Source organism: Aquarana catesbeiana, linkage group LG06 (assembly GCF_042186555.1).
Source record: "Aquarana catesbeiana isolate 2022-GZ linkage group LG06, ASM4218655v1, whole genome shotgun sequence".
Lineage (NCBI taxonomy): Eukaryota > Metazoa > Chordata > Amphibia > Anura > Ranidae > Aquarana > Aquarana catesbeiana.
The window spans coordinates 35,399,335-35,419,377 of NC_133329.1; the positions used below are offsets into that span (position 1 = coordinate 35,399,335).

General features: G+C 41.6%; 1 protein-coding gene across 1 annotated transcript in view; it reads right to left on the bottom strand.

Annotated features, from left to right (window-relative positions):
- Positions 1-4,023: 4,023 nt before the first annotated feature.
- LOC141147942 (guanylate-binding protein 6-like) overlaps positions 4,024-20,043 on the bottom strand; it is a 58,422-nt gene continuing 42,402 nt past the window's right edge. The window contains exons 7-10 of the mRNA XM_073635102.1: positions 9,238-9,492; positions 7,835-8,112; positions 7,355-7,567; positions 4,024-4,158 (exon numbers count right to left, since the gene is read on the bottom strand). Of these exons, the coding sequence (XP_073491203.1) occupies positions 4,024-4,158; positions 7,355-7,567; positions 7,835-8,112; positions 9,238-9,492 (881 nt within the window). The remainder of the gene's footprint in view (positions 4,159-7,354; positions 7,568-7,834; positions 8,113-9,237; positions 9,493-20,043) is intronic.

Consider the following 20,043-nt stretch of genomic DNA (forward strand, 5'->3'; position numbering starts at 1 on the left):
CCCCATACTCATTCAAATAGGTGGGGGGTGAGATCTGGGGCCCCCCTTGCTAAAGGGAGTTTTCATATTCCGATAAGCCCCTTCCCGCAGACCCCCAAAACCACCAGCCAGGGTTGAGGGGATGAGGCCTTTGTCGTCATCAACACAGGATAAGAGTCTAGTATGGATTTTTGGGGGGGGCACACTGTTTTGTTTTCATCATTATTAAAGTTGGCATGTTTGTTCACATTCAGCTGTGAACCCATTGTTAAGGATGCCGAGGCTGGCTGCCCAGCCCCCTTCTTAGCAACCAGCTATTTGTCAAAAAAACATTGTGGGCCCTCACCCTGTTTTTTGACAAATACTGCATTTGATACCACCAGCAAAACCCTGTTGGTAAATATTGTATATTTCTTTACTCTCTGGTCCATTTGTTAATACGACTTAAGAGCTTTTTAACCACTTGCCCACTGGGCACTTAAACCCCCTTCCTGCCCAGACCAATTTTCAGCTTTCGGTGCTCTCACATTTTGAATGACAATTACTGAGTCATGCAACACTGTACCCAAATGATTTTTTTTTGTCCTCTTTTTCACACAAATAGAGCTTTCCTTTGGTGGTATTTATTCACAACTTGTTTTTTTATTTTTTGCGCTATAAATAAAAAAAGACCGAAAATTTTGTAAAACATTCCTAATTTCTGTTATAAAATTTTGCAAATTAGTAATTTTTCTTCACATATTTTGGCCAAAATGTATACTGCTACATATCTTTGGTAAAAATAACCCAAATCAGTGTATATTGTTTAGTCTTTGTGAAAGTTAAAGAGTCTGCAAGCTATGGTGCCAATCATTGAAAATTGATCACACCTGATGTACTTAAGAAACTAACAAGCCAGGAAGGTACAAATACCTCCCAAATTACTCCTTTTTGGAAAGTAGACATTCCAAGGTATTTAGTAAGAGGCATGATGAGTTTTTTGAAGTTGTAGTTTTTCCCACAATTCTTTTCAAACTGAAGATTTTTTTTATTTATTTTTATTTTTCACATAATTTTTATATTAACAGGTTATTTCTCTCACACAGCATATGCATACTTGTAACTACACCTCAAAACACATTCTGCTACTTCTCCTGAGTATGACGACACCACATGTGTGAGACTTTTACGCAGCCTGGCCACATAGAGAGGCCCAACATGCAGGGAGCACCGTCAGGTGTTATAGGGATATAAATTACACATCTAATTTCTAGACTCTCACACATTTTTTAAGGCCCTGGAGCACTAGGACAATGGAAGTGCCCAAAAAAAGACCCCAGTTTGCAAAGTAAACAGCCCAACAAATAATCTATGAGGCATAATGAGTCTTTTGAACATGTAATTTTTTTCCACAAGTTTTTGGAAAATGTGGAAAGAAAATGAAAACGCATTTTTTTTTACACAAAATTGTCAGATTAAAAGATATTTCTAACACATAGCATGTACATAGCAAAAATGACCCCCCAAAATACATTCTGCTACTCCTCCGGAGTATGGCGATGGATGAAGCATGGATGGACATGAATGAGATGGGCACAGATCAGAGCTGTGGGCACTTCAGATTCAGCCCACAGCACTACTGCACCCGACTCCTTCCTCTCCTCACACACTTTACCGATTGGTGTGGGGAGAGGGGAGGAGCCGAACCAGACATGCCCTGGTTTGTTGACAAGTGATCACTGCGTCCAATACGGAGTGATCACGTGGTAAAGGGCCACTGTCATTGTCCTTTACCCCGATACATGAGGCTCTGGGTTTTGAAGACCCGACGGTCACGGACATTCCCGGATGCATGGGGCGCGTGGGAGCATCTTTCTGGGAGGACACCATATAATGCCCTCACAGAGTTATCTGACCTTGCTGTAGCCGTCATTTGGCTATGGCCCGGTCGGCAAGTGGTTAAATGAAATTTACTTATATTTTTCATTTAGCGGTATGATTTGGACTTAATGTAGCGCATGTGGTAATTTATGAAAATGAGTCACGTGAATGCGTTATCACATGCAGTAAACATTAGTGAATGGACCCCAATAAATGTAAAAATAAATACAATTTTTTACTTCTTGGCCTTGTTATAGGAAGCAAACTTAAACCTTCTGCTCTGTCCATTACAGGTACATAAATCACAAAGATTAGGCTGTGCCCATATGGGCTTCAGCTCGTAGCTACAAGCAACTTTGTTGAAGCTTTTTAAATAAGGTTACCAGATTTTCAATATAAATTCAGGGGACAACCTACTGACCACACCCACAAAACCACACCCTCATTCACACTCCCTTTTGAACACCCCCTGAAACAATTGGTCTCAGAGATACTGTACGCAGACTTTGGAGGTATAAAGACAAGATACCCTGGATGTCATGAGAAGGACAATGATGCGGTGTGCGTAGCATGCAGCAAAGCTTGGGTGTGGCAACATTGTGTTAACAGTGGGTGGGGCTTAAAAGAGTATGGTTAAATAAAACCTGAACCTATACTGCTATGGGTCAAGAGAGTTTAAAGCATAGACTACAGGGGTCAGAATTCCAGGGAAGCCCATTTTCGCAGACAAACCTCTCACAATGGGGACTATCTCTATAAAATGGGGACATATGGAAACTTAAAACACCATTCAGACCCATTTTGGGGAGGTCACACACAGATCATAATGGGAGTGCTGGTTGTCACTTTAAACAAGGCTTCAGAAGACTTCAGCAACACTTGAAGCTTGCAGGACTCCTGCTGAGGCCTGCTAGATGCTTGACATTGATGCTTCTATTATGATCTGTGTTTAACCTTCTCAAATTGGAGCTGAATGAGGGTTTAAAGACTTCAACAAAGTTGTTCAAAGCATAGGAATGGCGTTAGGAATGGCCCGGCAATCTTCTGGGACCTGTGACGTGTCCCAGAAGATTGCAGGGAGGGAGGGGGGAGAGGTAAACATCCACTCGGTGCCGCAGTGCCAGGAGAGGAAGTGGGAGCTGGATACCTGTGAAAACTAGCCCCCCCCCCCCCGAATGTGGCATGTCAGGGGGTCACGAGTACTTAAAGCGGAAGTTCCCTTTTTGGGTGGAACTCTGCTTTAAGTGAACTGTTGTTTTACCCTCCTGAATACAGATTTTCAATTCAAAGTATATCTGAACCCAAGAACCATAATGTAGTGCAGAAAATACCTGTTCTTGCCAGAAATTCAGTATCCTTATCACTGAATATGGAACTGAAATATCAAACAATGTTATAAGTTTCTCAGCTACCTTCTGTAAACACCAATCCCCCACCTTCTGTTCCATTGTAAGAGGAGAAGTCTAAATCAGGAGAGGAACCTAGAGTGACAACACTGATCCTCCACAGATACAGTATGGAACAGGAAGTGTGTTACTGGCAGGATCACCAGTGAAAAGTAGAGGAAAGGAAACTAATGCAGCCATCACATAATCACATATAGTAGTACACCCTTTCAAGTACAGTGGAACCTTGGTTTATGAGTATACGTTTTGAATAACGAGCAACTTTTTTTTTTTTTAAATCCTGACTCGGTTTGCGAGTGTTGTCTCGCAAAACAAGCAGAATTCAAGCTAATGGGGTGTGCAGTACTGCTTATGGGCAGAGGTGCGAGGGTGCCGGTGACACTCGGAACGGTTGGGAGCCGCTCCGTTCGGAAATACTCTGCAACACTCGGAAATACTTGGAAACACTCGGAAATACTCTGTTCCCAAGTGTTTCCAAACCTTTCTGAGGGTTTCTGAGATCAGCCAAGCTGTCCTTGAGTATTTCCGAGGCTCTCCGGCACCCCCCCATCTCTGGCCACATGAGGTATTGCATGCCATGGAAGTCAATGCAGAACTAATTATCTTCATTTCCATTGACTTCTATGGGGAAACTCGCTTTGATATGCGAGTGCTTTGGATTACAAGCATTCTCCTGGAAAGGATTATGCTCGTAATCCAAGGTTCCACTGTATATAATAGTAGTAGTAGTAAAAAAGGGATCAAGCACTGTAATTAAGAAAATCTTTTCTACTAATTGTCATGGTAAGTGGCAATGAGCAAATATTTCACCTTCCTTCTTCCTCTGTTCCTTGCTCAGGTCCTTGTCCTTTTGTATTATTAGGATTTCATCAGTTTGTTTGGATGTCATGTATTCCTGAAGCACCGCTTCCGCCTGTAGAGAGTGAACAAAGGCAAAGATGTATTGTAAATTATTGCAGCTATTGGATGACTGGGTCTAACGTCTAACTCTTTTGTTGACAAAGCCATTTTTGCGTTTTTCTTGCACATTTAAAAAACGATTTTAATAATTTTATGCCTAAAGATTAGTTAAAACCTTTAAGGTGGATGTAAACCCAATGTCATCCTTTCTAAACTACTGCCATAGGGGTTATCTATAAGGATATACATGCCTAGTGCATGTATCTTTACCTGTCAAACGTCTCCCCTCTGTCTGTTATGAGACCCGAAAAACTGCATATTCTGTGGGTGGGTCTGTTGTCTGGAGCTCGGTGGGTGGAGTCATGGTGTCAGTAGACTCCCCGCCCACCTCTACACTTCCCTTGTCAATATGCATTTTCTCCTGTTTATTTCTAACACTGAACTTCTGCTGAACTTCTGCTATGATCTCTAACATCCAGTGAAAAGACAGGAAAGTAACCACATGACTTCAGCATGCCAAATCATGCTGAGGTGTGGTACAGCCAATCCTTGCAGAGCTGCTGAAGAAAGGAGTGGGGGAGGGAATTAAAAAGTACTGCATGTCTCTTAGGCTAATACACGAGATGTAAATCACCTGTCACTCACAGCAAGGGGGAGGATTTGACAAAGTTTTTCTCAGTTTGTCAAGAATTGTCTCACTGAACAATAAAAGAAGATTGCTCAGAGATGGATTAACTCTGTGTGGCAAAACTGGGCTCAAATAATAGCAAATCTTATACTCTACAGTATGATATAAAAAACAAAAAAAAACATTTTTTCGGGTTTACATCTACTTTAAGCATTATATATTTTCTAAAAGCAGGGACCATGGAGAATAAAATATTGGTACTTCCAGTTTTATTATTTCACACTATTTGCATAACGGTTTATCAAGCATATATTTTCAGTAAAAAAAGTTACATTTAGGGCACAAAAATGCAATATATTACCATCTTTACCATCAAATATAAAAGATGAGGTTGGGCTGAGTAAAAAGATACCCAACAAGTCAAGCCTCGAAACTGAAGATGAATTTTGGTGCCCTAAATTTTCCATCTGGTGGTATCTGGAGCCCCCTTATTATTAAAGGAGACTTCCAGATGAAGTCCTCCACCCACAGACCTCCACACCCACCGGCAATGCTCCTGTTTTTTGAGGGAGAGGAACCTGGTATGGTTCAGGAGGGGGCTGCACATTCATCCACCCCCCTTTCCTGACCAGCCAGGCTGCATGCTTAGATTAAGGGTCTGGAATTTTGGATTAAGTGTCTGAAATTAAGGTTCTGGATTTTTAGGGGGCCTCCCATGCATTTTATTTGCAAGGAGTTCCCTTTAACACTTAGGCGCAGAGCGCACGCAAAATGCTTCATCTTGATGGCCAGGCCATGGCGCCGAGCGGCCGCATATTTGCGTGCAACAGCATCCACAGAGCTGTGCCGAGAGCACACGCCCCCTGTGCGCTCCAGGCAAGGTGAGCGGTGGCTCATGCAAATCTCCCGATCGTTGCTTGCGATCAGGAGTTTTCCGATCATGTGACCACTGCGACAGCCAATCACGGCGGTCACATGGTCACAAACCCCGCCTCCTGGAATTCCAAACCCCTTAAAGGGCTGTTGGGAGTTGACGTCAAGGGGTTAAATTCCATACTAGACCCAGAGGGGAGGGGGGGGGACATGCATTTTTTTCTGTGAGATGCCGCTTTAAAAGTTATACCTGGCTCAAGAGATCTAGTACGCATATTAGGGGGAATATGTACGTTTTTGTCTTTCTTATTGTAGGATGTGCTATTGCAAAAGTGACATTTAAAAAAGAAAAAAAATACAGTTTAAATTGCTGAAAATTGTATGCTTGTATGATTTTTTTTTTTTTTAAGGACCTGTCAATGAACTGTCATTTACTGGTAATATTTCAATTTATTTCCTATGTACATGTTAGTGCTACTGCTGCACTTTTTGTACATAACAGAGATGCGCCCCTTCATGGGAAGGATTAGGAAACCCCACAAGGCATGTTATTTAAAAGAATTGGACATTTTTAATGTTTCACTTTAACCATATAGAAAATCACTGCTCATGGCTGTGTGTATTTTTTTTTTTGTATTGGCTCCCCAAGGCAGTGCTCACCTCCCCATGCTATTTTGTGACACCCTCTTGCCGATTAGCTTAGAATTTTTTTTTGAAATTTGAAATACTTCTTATACAGTTATCTATATAATTACATACCTTATATTGTTAGCTATTAAAGCTGAGTGAACCTCTGAAAAGTTTGACCAGTTGTGGATAGGCCAAACTATTTAAAAATGACCAAACAGAAACGTTTTGGAAGCTCCGGGCAGCCCTGTCTGATGGGATCATAGGGGTAAAAAATGGAAATACTGGGACACAGTCTGGGGAAATTAAAAAACACCAACAGCTCCTAGCAGCCATGAAAGCCAGGTGGGGCCTGTTGGCATCCGGAGTCAGGCTGAAGCCTGGAATATACACTATGAGTTTTTTTTTTTCTTTCAACCCAGAGAGACACTGTACTTACTATGCAAAGTTACTTCAGTGATCTCCCCCGCTCAGCTATTGTGTTTTGACAGGGAGACGGCCCCCCCAACCAGAACTCTCTGATCAGCGCTCTCCGTCATTGGCTGAGAGTGTTTATCAGGAGTTGGCTGCTGGTTACAAGCATGCACATCCGACCAAAGCCAGCTTCTGTCGGACGGGCCAGAATACACACCAGGCGAATGCCGGATGTTTTTTTTCTTTTAACTGACCGATGTCTCCCGACATTCGGCCCGTGTGTACGGGGCATTAGGGTGATCAGGGAACACCAGAAGCAGATAAAATTCAGGAATAGTCTTTGGAGCTGCCTTCGGCCTTTCTTCTCCTAGAAGTCCTTTGAGAATCTGAGTCACCAAACATAACACTGACATTTGGATTGGACTAATTAAATCCTATCCAAATCTAACAACATCCAAATTTTGGATTCCAGTGGGATGAAGAAGTGCAAGGCAAATATTCCTAAAATATAACTATTCCTAAATATTCCTACTTTATTAACAGAGCTCCAGAACTGGTAACTGCCACATTGAAGTTCTGATAATGCAACAATGCAATCTGTGATTTTACAATGCATAATGAGTTGTACTTCAAGATTAATCCTGAATGACATAATAAGTCCACCAACCTTTACTCCCTTTCCTCTTTCACTGCTATATTTTTGTTTTATGGCTTTTAAGCTCTTCTTGAACTTTGCATGTCCTCCAGGCACACAGAATTTTCCTTCAGCCAAATCTTTTTCCAAGCCCGCAGAATGTTTCTTAATAAGAGCCTCGCATTTCTCCCGAGACTTCTCCTCATTCGTAACACTAAACTCCATTCTTGTCCTCTTTACAATTTCCTTATAGAATAAAAAATTAAAAAACATGAGTTCCCTTTTGCACTATTTCCAGTTACTACTTATTCTTGATTAGAAGATCGAAAATAAACTTTAGTTCTTTACACCCACTGCCATTAATTACCTAAATTTATTGTGGAAAAAAAGCCTAAGGTCTCGTTCACACAGCCTGCACAGAGATGCACAGGTGTTCCATGCATCCCTGTGTAGGCAGTCCCAAGTTGAACAGACACAGACTGGGCAGGGCTTATATACAACATAAAAACTCACCATAAATTCATTGAGGAATTTCTTATCTGTATCCTTGATCGATCTTTCCAAAAATACCTTTCTAGCTTCCTCTTCGTACTGTGTGCTCAGATCCAGGAACTGGTTGAGTGTTTCAGTGGGCAACACAATGGTCTTCATCCTGTCCTCATAGAGCTTTGTTCCTTCCTCAACGGCCATTTTGTTTTCCTTTTCAGCCAAGGAAACCACCACCTCCTCCAAGCAGGCAACATTAGAGGAGTTTAGAGCTTCAGTGTAAAAATTTGCCAGCTCGCCCAATCCTGAGGAAATTGGAAAAACATGTATGTAGATATATATATCTATATATATAGATATATATATCTACATACATACATAGAGAGAGAGAGAGAGAGAGAGAGAGAGAGCAGGTTTGCTGTTGTGCCATGTGCCATGTTCTTTCCACTTGGTTATGATAGAGTTGATGGTGCTCCTAGGGATCATCAAAGATTTGCATATTTTTTTATAACCTAACCCTGACTTGTACTTCTCAACAACATTGTCCTTTAATTGTTTGGAGAGTTCCTTGGTCTTCATGGCAGTGTTTTGTTAGTGGTGCCTCTTGCTTAGGTGTAGCAGCCTCTGGGGCCTTTCAAAAAGGTGTGTATATGTAATGACAGATCATGTGACACTTAGTTTGCACACAGGTGGATATCATTTCACTAATTATGTAACTTCTGAAGGTAATTGGTTCCACCGGAGCTTTTTAAGGGCTTCATAACAAAGGAGGTTAATGCAAACGCACAGGCCAATTATCGTTTTTTTGTTTCTGAAAAATAGTTTTAGGTATATATTTTTCTAATGTTTACACGATTGGAAATGCCTCCAGCAAAAGACTGAGCTTTTGTTCGGAAAATGTGACCGTGTGTATGCTCCATCGGTTTTTTGCTGGCAGAATTCCAGCCAGCAAAAGCTTTGGGAGCATGTTCTCTATTTTTCGGTCGGAAAAAGTTCTGATTGGAAATTCCGATCGTCTGTACAAATTCCGACGCGCAAAATTCCTACCCATGCTCAGAAACAATTTGACGCATGCTCGGAAGCATTGAACCTAATTTTCTCGGCTCGTCGTAGTGTTGTACGTCACCGCGTTCTTGGCGGTCGAAAGTTCTGAGAACTTTTGTGTGACCGTGTGTATGCAAGCCAAGCTTGAGCGGAATTCCGTCGGATAAACCATCGAAGTTTTTTCCGACCGAAAATCCGCTCGTGTGTACGGGGCATTAGACTATTGTGTTCTGATCCATCACATATAATTCAGATTAAAAAAAAACATTGAACTAAAGGCTGTAATGTAACAAAATAGGTAAAAAGCCAAGGGGGTGAATACTTTTGCAAGGCACTGTACACTTTAACGTATTTGATGAAAGCTATACATCATTAGATTAACTCACTGTGTCCAGTGACGTCGACTGTGATATCAACTCTCTTAATCTCAGCATTCTTGAAAATGTAGTCACAGAAGAGGGCACTCTGAGACAGAAATTTCTCATTTAGTCTGTCATCGGGTAGCTCTTCTAATTTCTTAAGTTCTTTTATGGAGTCAGTTGGTGTTTCAAACACAAAGCATTTCCGTTTCCCGAAATACATCCGGAGGCGACGCCTAAGGTCATTATATTCCTCCTCCTTTGATGATGAACTCTCAGCTTCTGAAAATTAAACAAGAATTGTAGAAGTTATCATTTGTTATTTTAGTTTCCTTACTAAACATTGGTATCAGCTAAATCTCCATCATCCCTAGGATTATTTTACTCCGGGCTCCCCTATCCTGTTTGCCATAGCTTCCCCCTCTCCCCGAAGGGTCCTGTACTCACAGTCTATCCTCAGTCTTGATTGATGCTGCCCGAAAAAAGAGTCCTGTAACCTGAGCGGCATTTTATTTGGTGGGGGGAGGGGGCATGGATTTAAAGCCTCGTACACACGATCGGACTTTCTGCGGACAAAGCGTAGGACTTTTGTCCAAAGGACGTTGGCCATGAACTTGTCTTGCATACAAATGGCAAAGAATTGTCGGCCAACCAACAAGAAACTATGTGGTTTTTCAGCTCTTTAGCGCCACCCTTTGGGCAAATTCTGCTAATGTTGTGTTATCGTGAGCAATGCTTACGAGCATGCGTGTTTGCACTTTGGAGTTCTGTCTGACGGATCGGATAATCCGACAACACACATTTGTTGGCGGACAATTTTAAAGCGTGCTATCCCACTTTTGTCCGCAGAAAATCCGACAACAATTGTCCGATGGAGCATACAAACAGCCTGCCATCACACAATTCCCGGCGGATTATCCGATCGTGTGTACGAGGCTTTAGGGCTCATGCACACTGTAGCTAAAAAAAAAAAAGCAGTTTTTACAGGCACTTGAGCTTTTATTTCAACTTGAAGAAGCTTGTACCTTTTTGGGCTCTTTTGCATGTTTTTTTGAGCGTCTTTGAGCTTCTTTAAACTTCTTTGGGCTTTTTTGAGCATAAGTGTTTTTTTAAACAAACCCTCCCCTTAGCTCATTTCTTTTTTGGGCACTTATGCCGTGTACACACGACCGGAATTTTCGGCATCAAAGGTCCCACGGACTTTCGACGGAAGTTACGATGGAGTTTCGTCGAATCGGACTTGTCTACACACGATCACAACAAAGTCCGAAGGATTCGACTGTGATGATGTACGACCGGACCAGAATAAGGAAGTTCATAGCCAGTAGCCAATAGCTGCTCTTGCGTCATTGTTTGTCCATCGGTACTAGCATACCAACGAACTGATTTTTCGACCGGACTCGAATCCGTCGGAAAGATTTGAAACATGTTCTATTTCTAAAGTCTGTCTGATTTTTCGACAGCAAAGGTCCGATGAAGCCCACACGCGATAAAATTTGTGTCGTGTGTACACGGCATTAGGCGTCTTTTCTGCTCGAAAGCTCCTCAAAAAACACAAGTTTGATGGAGGTTTTTTCTGCCTTCAAGAGCATATGCCTGTAATCTCCTGAAAAAGCCATAATGTGCATGGACACATTGGCTAACATGGGGGGGGGGGTTTCCAGGCATAAAAAAATGAGAGCTCAAGAAAGCTCAAAAGCCTGTAGGAGCCGCTTCTTTGAGCTGCAGTGAGCATGAGCCCGAAAGGGATTTTTTTATGGAGAGTTTGCTTGTATGCTGAAAACCAGAGAATAGATGGCAATTTTCAGCGTAATTCTTTGGAAATCAAAGGGATCTTCCCAGAGAAGCCATGCACTGCACTAAAAAATGCTATAAAACTGAATTTGGTTATAGTTCCTCACAACAAGGACCCTTCTCCACAATGCATGTGCTATATACAACACATACTTGTGAGATTTCCATGCACACTGTAAACTGTCACTTTTGCAAAAAAGTATGAGGACATAACCAGAAGCACATTAATCATGGTACCAACATCCCAATTTTTTTTATTTCAAAGTTAGCAGGGATACGGGACTTTATGGGTGCTCAATCACATAGTACAATTTTTTTTATTAAACAGTATTTATTTGAACATAATTGTAATAAAACTATTTGTACAACCATTTGGTATCATTATTCAGGTGCATTGGATCAACACCACGGTTGTACTTCCGACATGTTTCGCCGTATTCGGCTTCTTCAAAGGAAAGCATGATGAGTTCACTGATAAGGCAAAAAAAAACAAAATCAATAATAAACAAAGTATAATACACTCATAATAAAGCTCCATAACATGCATAAAATGAAAAAAAAACAGCACAAAACTGATCAGGAGGCTTCACCCCTCAGACAGACATCAGTTCCCCCCAAAATGTCCCCTACCTCCAAATGTTGCACTTTGTGGTAGGACTAAAACCAGAGCAAATAATGATAGGAGTCTGTCCACATGGGCCACACGTACCGAACGCCAGGGGGGATGGGGGGCCACAAATAATCTAATAATAAATATATGTTCATAAAACAAATAGGTACACCTGTAATTCGAAAAGATTCTACTTTAGTTTATTCTGTTTTATACATTTTCTGTGATATTTACTCAAATCAGATTCCAGTGTAGGAAGCCTCAACATCCACGAGATAGCAGGCCAGGCACTGGAATAACATATATGTAATGCAAAAATAAGTGTAAAAAAACACTCATTGCAGTGCAACTGGGAAGAAACTTCAATCTGCTGTATATGCTGTTAGTTAACCACTTGCCGACCGCTTCACACATATATACATCGGCAGAATGGCTTGGCTGGGCAAAGCAACGTACCTGTACGTTGCTTTGAAAAGCCCACCAACTCTATGTGTTCACCGGGTGTTTACCCGGTTCAGGGGCCGACCTGTGGCCCTCGGCTTCGATCTATGTGCCCTGTTTCTTAGGAACGTGATGTGGATGGGGAGTGGCGTTTCCCTCTTCCTAAACCAGGACCTCTGTCCTATCAGAACAATCTGCCCTGCTTGCACACCTCCCCTCCCTCCCGTCCAGCCTGTCCAGATGGTCGTGATGGATCACCATCTGGACCACTCCCCCAGAGTTGTGAGGTCAGCCTCAGGGACGGAGTTGCCACATTCTGCACACACGTGGCTCCCTGATTTACGTCCGCATCACATTCTGACGCACCTGCGGTCGGATGGGTGGGGACATATAAAAGCTCACACGAGCACAAGTGTGTAGCTGGAGTCTTAGGGAGCCCATGCTTGGCTGTACAGTTAATTGCAGGTAAAGGGTTTTTTGATAGCTATTCTTAATGCACTGTGTTGAGGTTGAAGTCTCCACTCAAGCCACATGGATGCAAACTAGGTGATTGTCTGTCTCCCTTTTTGTATTTCTATATCTGTAGGTCTGACAGCATTTTTGGACTTTCAGTTTGGCAACCAACTTTTTGATTGTTTGTTTTTTGGACATGTGCACCACCAGGAGAATCATATTTATTCTACCCTTATCTTTTTTACTAAATCCTGCTTAACTAACAACATATACAGAAGATTGAAGTTTCTTCCCAGTTGCACTGCAATTAGTGTTTTTTTTTTCACTTATTTTTTCATTACACACACACACATATATATATATATATATACACACATACAGTGGGGACGGAAAGTATTCAGACCCCCTTAAATTTTTCACTTTTTGTTATATTGCAGCCATTAGCTAAAATCATTTAAGTTCATTTTTTTCCTCATTAATGTACACACAGCACCCCATATTGTACACACAGCACCCCATATTGACAGAAAAACACAGAATTGTTGACATTTTTGCAGATTTATTGAAAAAGAAAAACTGAAATATCACACGGTCCTAAGTATTCAGACCCTTTGCTCAGTATTTAGTAGAAGCACCCTTTTGATCTAATACAGCCATGAGTCTTTTTGGGAAAGATACAATACATTTTTCACACCTGGATTTGGGGATCCTCTGCCATTCCTCCTTGCAGATCCTCTCCAGTTCTGTCAGGTTGGATGGTAAACGTTGGTGGACAGCCATTTTTAGGTCTCTCCAGAGATGTTCAATTGGGTTTAAGTCAGGGCTCTGGCTGGGCCATTCAAGAACAGTCACAGAGTTGTTGTGAAGCCACTCCTTCATTATTTTAGCTGTGTACTTAGGGTCATTGTCTTGTTGGAAGGTAAACCTTCGGCCCAGTCTGAGGTCCTGAGCATTCTGGAGAAGGTTTCCATCCAGGATATCCCTGTACTTGGTCGCATTAATCTTTCCCTCAATTGCAACCAGTCGTCCTGTCCCTGCAGCTGAAAAACATGCCCACAGTATGATTCTGCCACCACCATGCTTCATTGTTGGGACTGTATTGGACAGGTGATGAGCAGTGCCTGGTTTTCTCCACACATACCGCTTAGAATTAAGGCCAAAAAGTTCTATCTTGGTCTCATCAGACCAGAGAATCTTATTTCTCACCATCTTGAAGTCCTTCAGGTGTTTTTTTAGCAAACTCCATGAGGGCTTTCATGTGTCTTGCACTGAGGAGAGGCTTCCTTCGGGCCACTCTGCCATAAAGCCCCGACTGGTGGAGGGCTGTAGTGATGGTTGACTTTCTACAACTTTCTCCCATCTCTCGACTGCATCTCTGGAGCTCAGCCACAGTGATCTTTGGGTTCTTCTTTACCTCTCTTACCAAGGCTCTTCTCCCCTGATAGCTCAGTTTGGCCGGACGGCCAGCTAAAGGAAGGGTTCTGGTTGTCCCAAACGTCTTCCATTTAAGGATTATGGAGGCCACTGTGCTCTTAGGAACCTTAAATGCAGCAGAAATTTGTTTTTAACCTTGGCCAGATCTGTGCCTTGCCACAGTTCTGTCTCTGACCTCATGATTCTCATTTGCTCTGACATGCACTGTGAGCTGTATGGTCTTATATAGACAGGTGTGTGGCTTTCCTAATCAATTCCAATCAGTATAATCAAACACAGCTGGACTCAAATGAAGGTGTATAACCATCTCAAGGATGATCAGAAGAAATGGACAGCACCTGAGTTAAATATATAAGTGTCAAAGCAATGGGTCTGAATACTTAGGACCATGTGATATTTCAGTTTTTCTTTTTTAATAAATCTGCAAAAATGTCAACAATTCTGTGTTTTTCTGTCAATATGGGGTGCAGTGTGTACATTAATGAGGACAAAAAAATAACTGAAATGATTTTAGCAAATGGCTGCAATATAACAGAGTGAAAAATTTAAGGGGGTCTGAATACTTTCCGTCCCCATTATATATATATATATATATATATATATATATATATATATATATATATATATATATATATATATATATATATTATACTGTATATATATAAAAATATGGTCGCCTTCCTCTGGATCAATTGTGGGTATAGCATTGGGTATTTTGGAATGTTTGATATTATTTTTTATTTATTTTTATGGTTGAACTAGATGGACTTGTGTCTTTTTTCAACCTGACTAACTATGTAACTAAGTATTGCTGGCCTGTCATCTCGTGGACATTGAGGCTTCCTACACTGGAATCTAATTTGAGTAAATATCACAGAAAATATATAAAACAGAATAAACTGTAGTAGAATGTTTTTGAGTTACAGGTGTACCTATTTGTTTTATTTATTTAATTATTTTTTGTTTTATTGACATATATTTATTAATAGATTATTTGAGGCCCCCTCACCCCCCCTGGCGTTCGGTATGTATGGCCCATGTGGACAGACTCCTATCATTAGTCGCTCTGGTTTTAGTCCTACCACAAAGTGCAACATTTGGAGGTAGGGGACATTTTGGGGGAACTGATGTCTGTCTGAGGGGTGCAGCCTCCTGATCAGTTTTGTGCTGTTTTTTCATTTTATGTATGTTATGGAGCTTTAGTACGAGTATATTATACTTTGTTTATTATTGATTTTGTTTTTTTGCCTGATCAGTGAACTCATCATGCTTTCCTTTGAAGAAGCCGAATGCGGCAAAACCTGTTGGAAGTACAACCGTGGTGTTAATCAAATGCTACATGTATCTGAATAATGATACCAAATGGTAGTACAAATAGTTTTAATACAATTATGTTCAAATAAATACTAATGTTTAAAAAAAAATCAAATAAATCTTTTTGTACTATGTGATTGAGCACCCATAAAGTCCCGTATCACCTCTACCTTTGAAATTTGTAAACTGTCACTGTTTTACCATCGCGGCATTGACAGCTTTGAACCTGGATATGCTCAGAGCAGATTGCTTCAAGGTTCATACTTTGCAGAGTGTTCCCTGATCTCCTTCTAAATCCCCAATATGATGCTGTTTTTTTTTTCAGGAACTACAAGGGAGGGGGTGTGTGTCACATTGGCAAAACTGTTGAAGCAATCTGGGTAATTCTATAAATGGGAGACATGGGGTTTCATACAGTGAGGACGGTAGTGCATGCAAACCTCTGGTCTGGATTTTTTTTTCTAAGATGCTGAAAGACATTCTCATTACCTTCTGCAAGTTGTACAAATATAGCCTATTCTACAGCCATTGTGACACACCTCTGAGGACCCCTCTCATTCAGCATATGTACTGCTAACACCTTATGGAACCTGCAAAAACCTGTGGGCAACCCACCCTCAATTTTCAGAAGTCCTCTTACGGCCTCTGAAAGTGAGAGAAAACTCCCATCTCTGACTTTTACCTATAGGTACTGTAAATATCTCCTAAACATGCACAGTTTAGGAGGTATTTACTGTACATGCCGGCGGTGACGTCACGGGTGCATGCACTCTGAAGGAGCGGCCACCCGGGCCATTCCTCCAGAGTCCTGTGCCGTAAGTGGTGGCTCCCATGTGCATGCGCAGGAGTGACGCCTTTGTGGCTCCGGACACTCACACCGATGGAGTCCGGAAGGTAGACAAGGTAACGATGTCAGCCCTCTCAGCAGTGACAGCGCAGCGCTGGAGGGCTTCACAGTCAGGTAAGTTTCACATAATGTGCGAGTATGCAATGCATTCTCACACATTATGATATTGCCTTGCAGGTTGGAAAAAAAAAAACGCACACAGCGGTTTACTATTGTTTTAAGTCATCCAGTAGTGATGAAGATTCACAATGGATTTTTCATAACTAGCAACATTTTAAAAAAATCATCAGCTGTGCTTCAACCCTACTCAGCCTGCCACAGTGGAACTGAGTATGAAAGTCTGACTGGTACAAAAGTTCATCTCAGTTAAAGAACTATTTGAAACATTTAATGGTTAAAAACATCAGATACAGCCAACATGTTTTAGAAAAAAAAAGCCCTTCTTCAAAGCTGCAACAGTTGACGTCAATAAAATCACAACAGAATGCACTATGGGACCTGTGTTAATCCTTGATGAAGACTAGTGACTCTTTTATTTCACTAATGGGAGTGCAGTGCCTTTGGGAGATACTAGTCTTCATCAAGTCTTAACACAAGGCTTTATTGCTATCAGAGAGGTAGCAACCAAGGACCAGAACAGAGTCTACCCATACTACATTTTAATCACAGATCTGCTTCAGTGAGGGAAAAATCCCCTTACTGTAGATCCACTGAAACCAATTTTCAGTTCTATCGATTTATCACTAGATACCTAGTAGAGCTAAAGATAGGTGATTGGAGTGGATCCCAAAATTTGAAACGTGTTAAATTTTAAATGAATTTCATGAATTTCAATGAACTGTTACAGAATTTCAGTGTTTTTGTGGCAGCTCATTTTCCCAAAGGGTTCTTCTAGAAAAGGAACCAAAGGCTGCTTCTGAGCTTCTGCCTCATATCTTTTTCTGCTGTCCACTGCACACCCTTAGCTTGACTGCCAGTGCTACCAGTTCCCATCCTTCTATTTTAGTTTCCCTCTAGAATTCCATGGAAGAAGTGGCTCAGGCTATTTTTTTTGGTCCCGTCATCTCACCAGACAGGGCTGACATGAACATCCCAAACCATTCTATACAATTTTGCATTATTTCCTGCTCTATAATACATCATTTTTGAAGACTGGTTCCAATTTCCACTGATTTCATTTGTGATTTCTGGTTCAGACATCTTGGAGGTAAGAGAGGAAAGACTATTGCTCTGATATCTAAAATAATATTGTGGCCATTGAAACTACGAAATGTGTCATGCATGGGAGGGACGGTCAAATAAATGTCAACATGTTTGAAGGGTTAAAAGTCCACTAAAAAGTCACTTAAAATGATGGAGGTTGCTCCTCTATACCAGGTCCCTGGCAAACCTAATACACATATAAAAAAGATAAAAAAAAAGAGAGGGTGCCACCCGTCTAAGTGTAAACCATTTATTATAAGGAAAGACAAATAAAATAATGCACTCACTGCATCAGAGATAAAATCTGCATATCTCAAATTTATCTCAATAGTATGTAAACTCTTGGAGGGGATGATAAGGGACTATATACAAGATTTTAGTAATAAGAACGGTATCATTAGCAGTATTCAGCATGGATTCATGAAGAATCGTTCTTGCCAAACCAATCTATTAACCTTCTATGAGGAGGTGAGTTGCCATCTAGATAAAGGAAGGCCCGTAGACGTGGTGTATCTGGATTTTGCAAAAGCATTTGACACAGTTCCCCATAAACGTTTACTGTACAAAATAAGGTCTGTTGGCATGGACCATAGGGTGAGTACATGGATTGAAAACTGGCTACAAGGGTGAGTTCAGAGGGTGGTGATAAATGGGGAGTACTCAGAATGGTCAGGGGTGGATAGTGGGGTTCCCCAGGGTTCTGTGCTGGGACCAATCCTATTTAATTTGTTCATAAACGATCTGGAGGATAGGATAAACAGTTCAATCTCTGTATTTGCAGACAATACTAAGCTAAGCAGGGCAGGGAACTTCTCCGCGGGATGTGGAAACCTTGCAAAAAATGTAAAATAATGCATTTGGGTGGCAAAAATATGAATGCAATCTATACACTGGGGGGAGAACATCTGGGGGAATCTAGGATGGAAAAGGACCTGGGGGTCCTAGCAGATGATAGGCTCAGCAATGGCATGCAATGCCAAGCTGCTGCTAACAAAGCAAACAAAATATTTTCATGCATTAAAAAGAGGATCAACTCCAGAGATAAAACGATAATTCTCCCGCTCTACAAGACTCTGGTCCGGCCGCACCTGGAGTATGCTGTCCAGTTCTGGACACCAATCCTCAGGAAGGATGTACTGGAAATGGAGCGAGTACAAAGAAGGGCAACAAAGCTAATAAAGGGTCTGGAGGATCTTAGTTATGAGGAAAGGTTGCGAGCACTGAATGTATTCTCTCTGGAGAAGAGACGCTTAAGAGGGGATATGATTTCAATATACAAATACCGTACTGGTGACCCCACAATAGGGATAAAACTTTTTCGCAGAAAAGAGTTTAACAAGACTTGTGGCCACTCATTAAAATTAGAAGAAAAGAGGTTTAACCTTAAACTACGTAGTGGGTTCTTTATTGTAAGAGCGGCGAGGATGTGGAATTCCCTTCCACAGGCGGTGGTCTCAGCGGGGAGCATTGATAGCTTCAAGAAACTATTAGATAAGCACCTGAATGACCACAACATACAGGGATATATAATGCAATACTGACACATAATCACACACATAGGTTGGACTTGATGGACTTGTGTCTTTTTTCAACCTCACCTACTATGTAACAAATGGAAGCTATATGTGGAGCAGCTTGTGCAGAGATTGGCAGGCAAGCGGCTGGATGATGCAGAGCTTGGCTTGATGCTGCGGGAGCGCTGTGCAGATATCAGCAGGCAAGCAGGTGGTATACACAGATGTTAGCAGAATGTAGCCAGGAAGCTACTGGTGAGAGGATAAGAAGTGCTATCAGTCTGAAAGTGGATCGCAAGCTCCCCAGAAATGCTTGGTGGCGGCTTCTGGGAGAATGACGATTCGGCTACACTCAACTCAGCTTCGGGATGGGTAGCAGTGAAGCCAGAATATCAGGGGGGCATAGCTACACGTTTCAGAGCCATTATCCCTGATGAAGTGTTTGCAACTTTTTTGCTTTTCCTTATAATACAGTGGAACCTTGGATTAAAAGCATAATCCGCTCCAGGAGAATGCTTGTAATTCAAAGCACTCGCATATCAAAGCGAGTTTCCCCATAGAAGCCAATGGAAATGAAAATAATTTGTTCCACATTGACTTCTATGGCATGCAATACCGCATGTGGCCAGAGGTGGGGGGGGCGCCGGAGAGCCTTGGAAATACTCGGAAAGGCTTGGGGACAGTTCAGCTGAACTCAGAAAACCTTGGAAAGGCGCGGGAACAGAGTATTTCCGAGTTTTTCTGAGTATTTCCGAACGGCTCCGCTTGGCTCCGACTCCCCCGCACCTCTGGCCAAATGCTGTACTGCACACCACTGTGGCTTGATTCCTGCTTGTTTTGCGAGACAACACTCCCAAACCGAGTCAGGATTTTCAAAAAACAAATGCTCGTATTGCGAAACGCTCGTTAACCGCGTTACTCGCAATCCGAGGTTTCACTGTAAATGGTTTACATGGAGATGGAGACGCCCTGTCTCTTTTTTATCTTTCATAAGATTTTGGAGGCTCACTTTGAAAAATTCAGCCAAACCACAACTGATCCCACTGTTTAGAAGTTTGCTCACCTATAGCAGAGATCTTATCCTGTGAAGCCAGCTGATCAGTAAATTGCAGATAAGGGATCAAACCCCTTTAATATTATTAATGAATATGTGAGAAGTGTTGGGCAAATCGCTGGTGAAGGGGAAATGGCACCAAAGAAAAAATGTTGCTTTTTTAAATAAA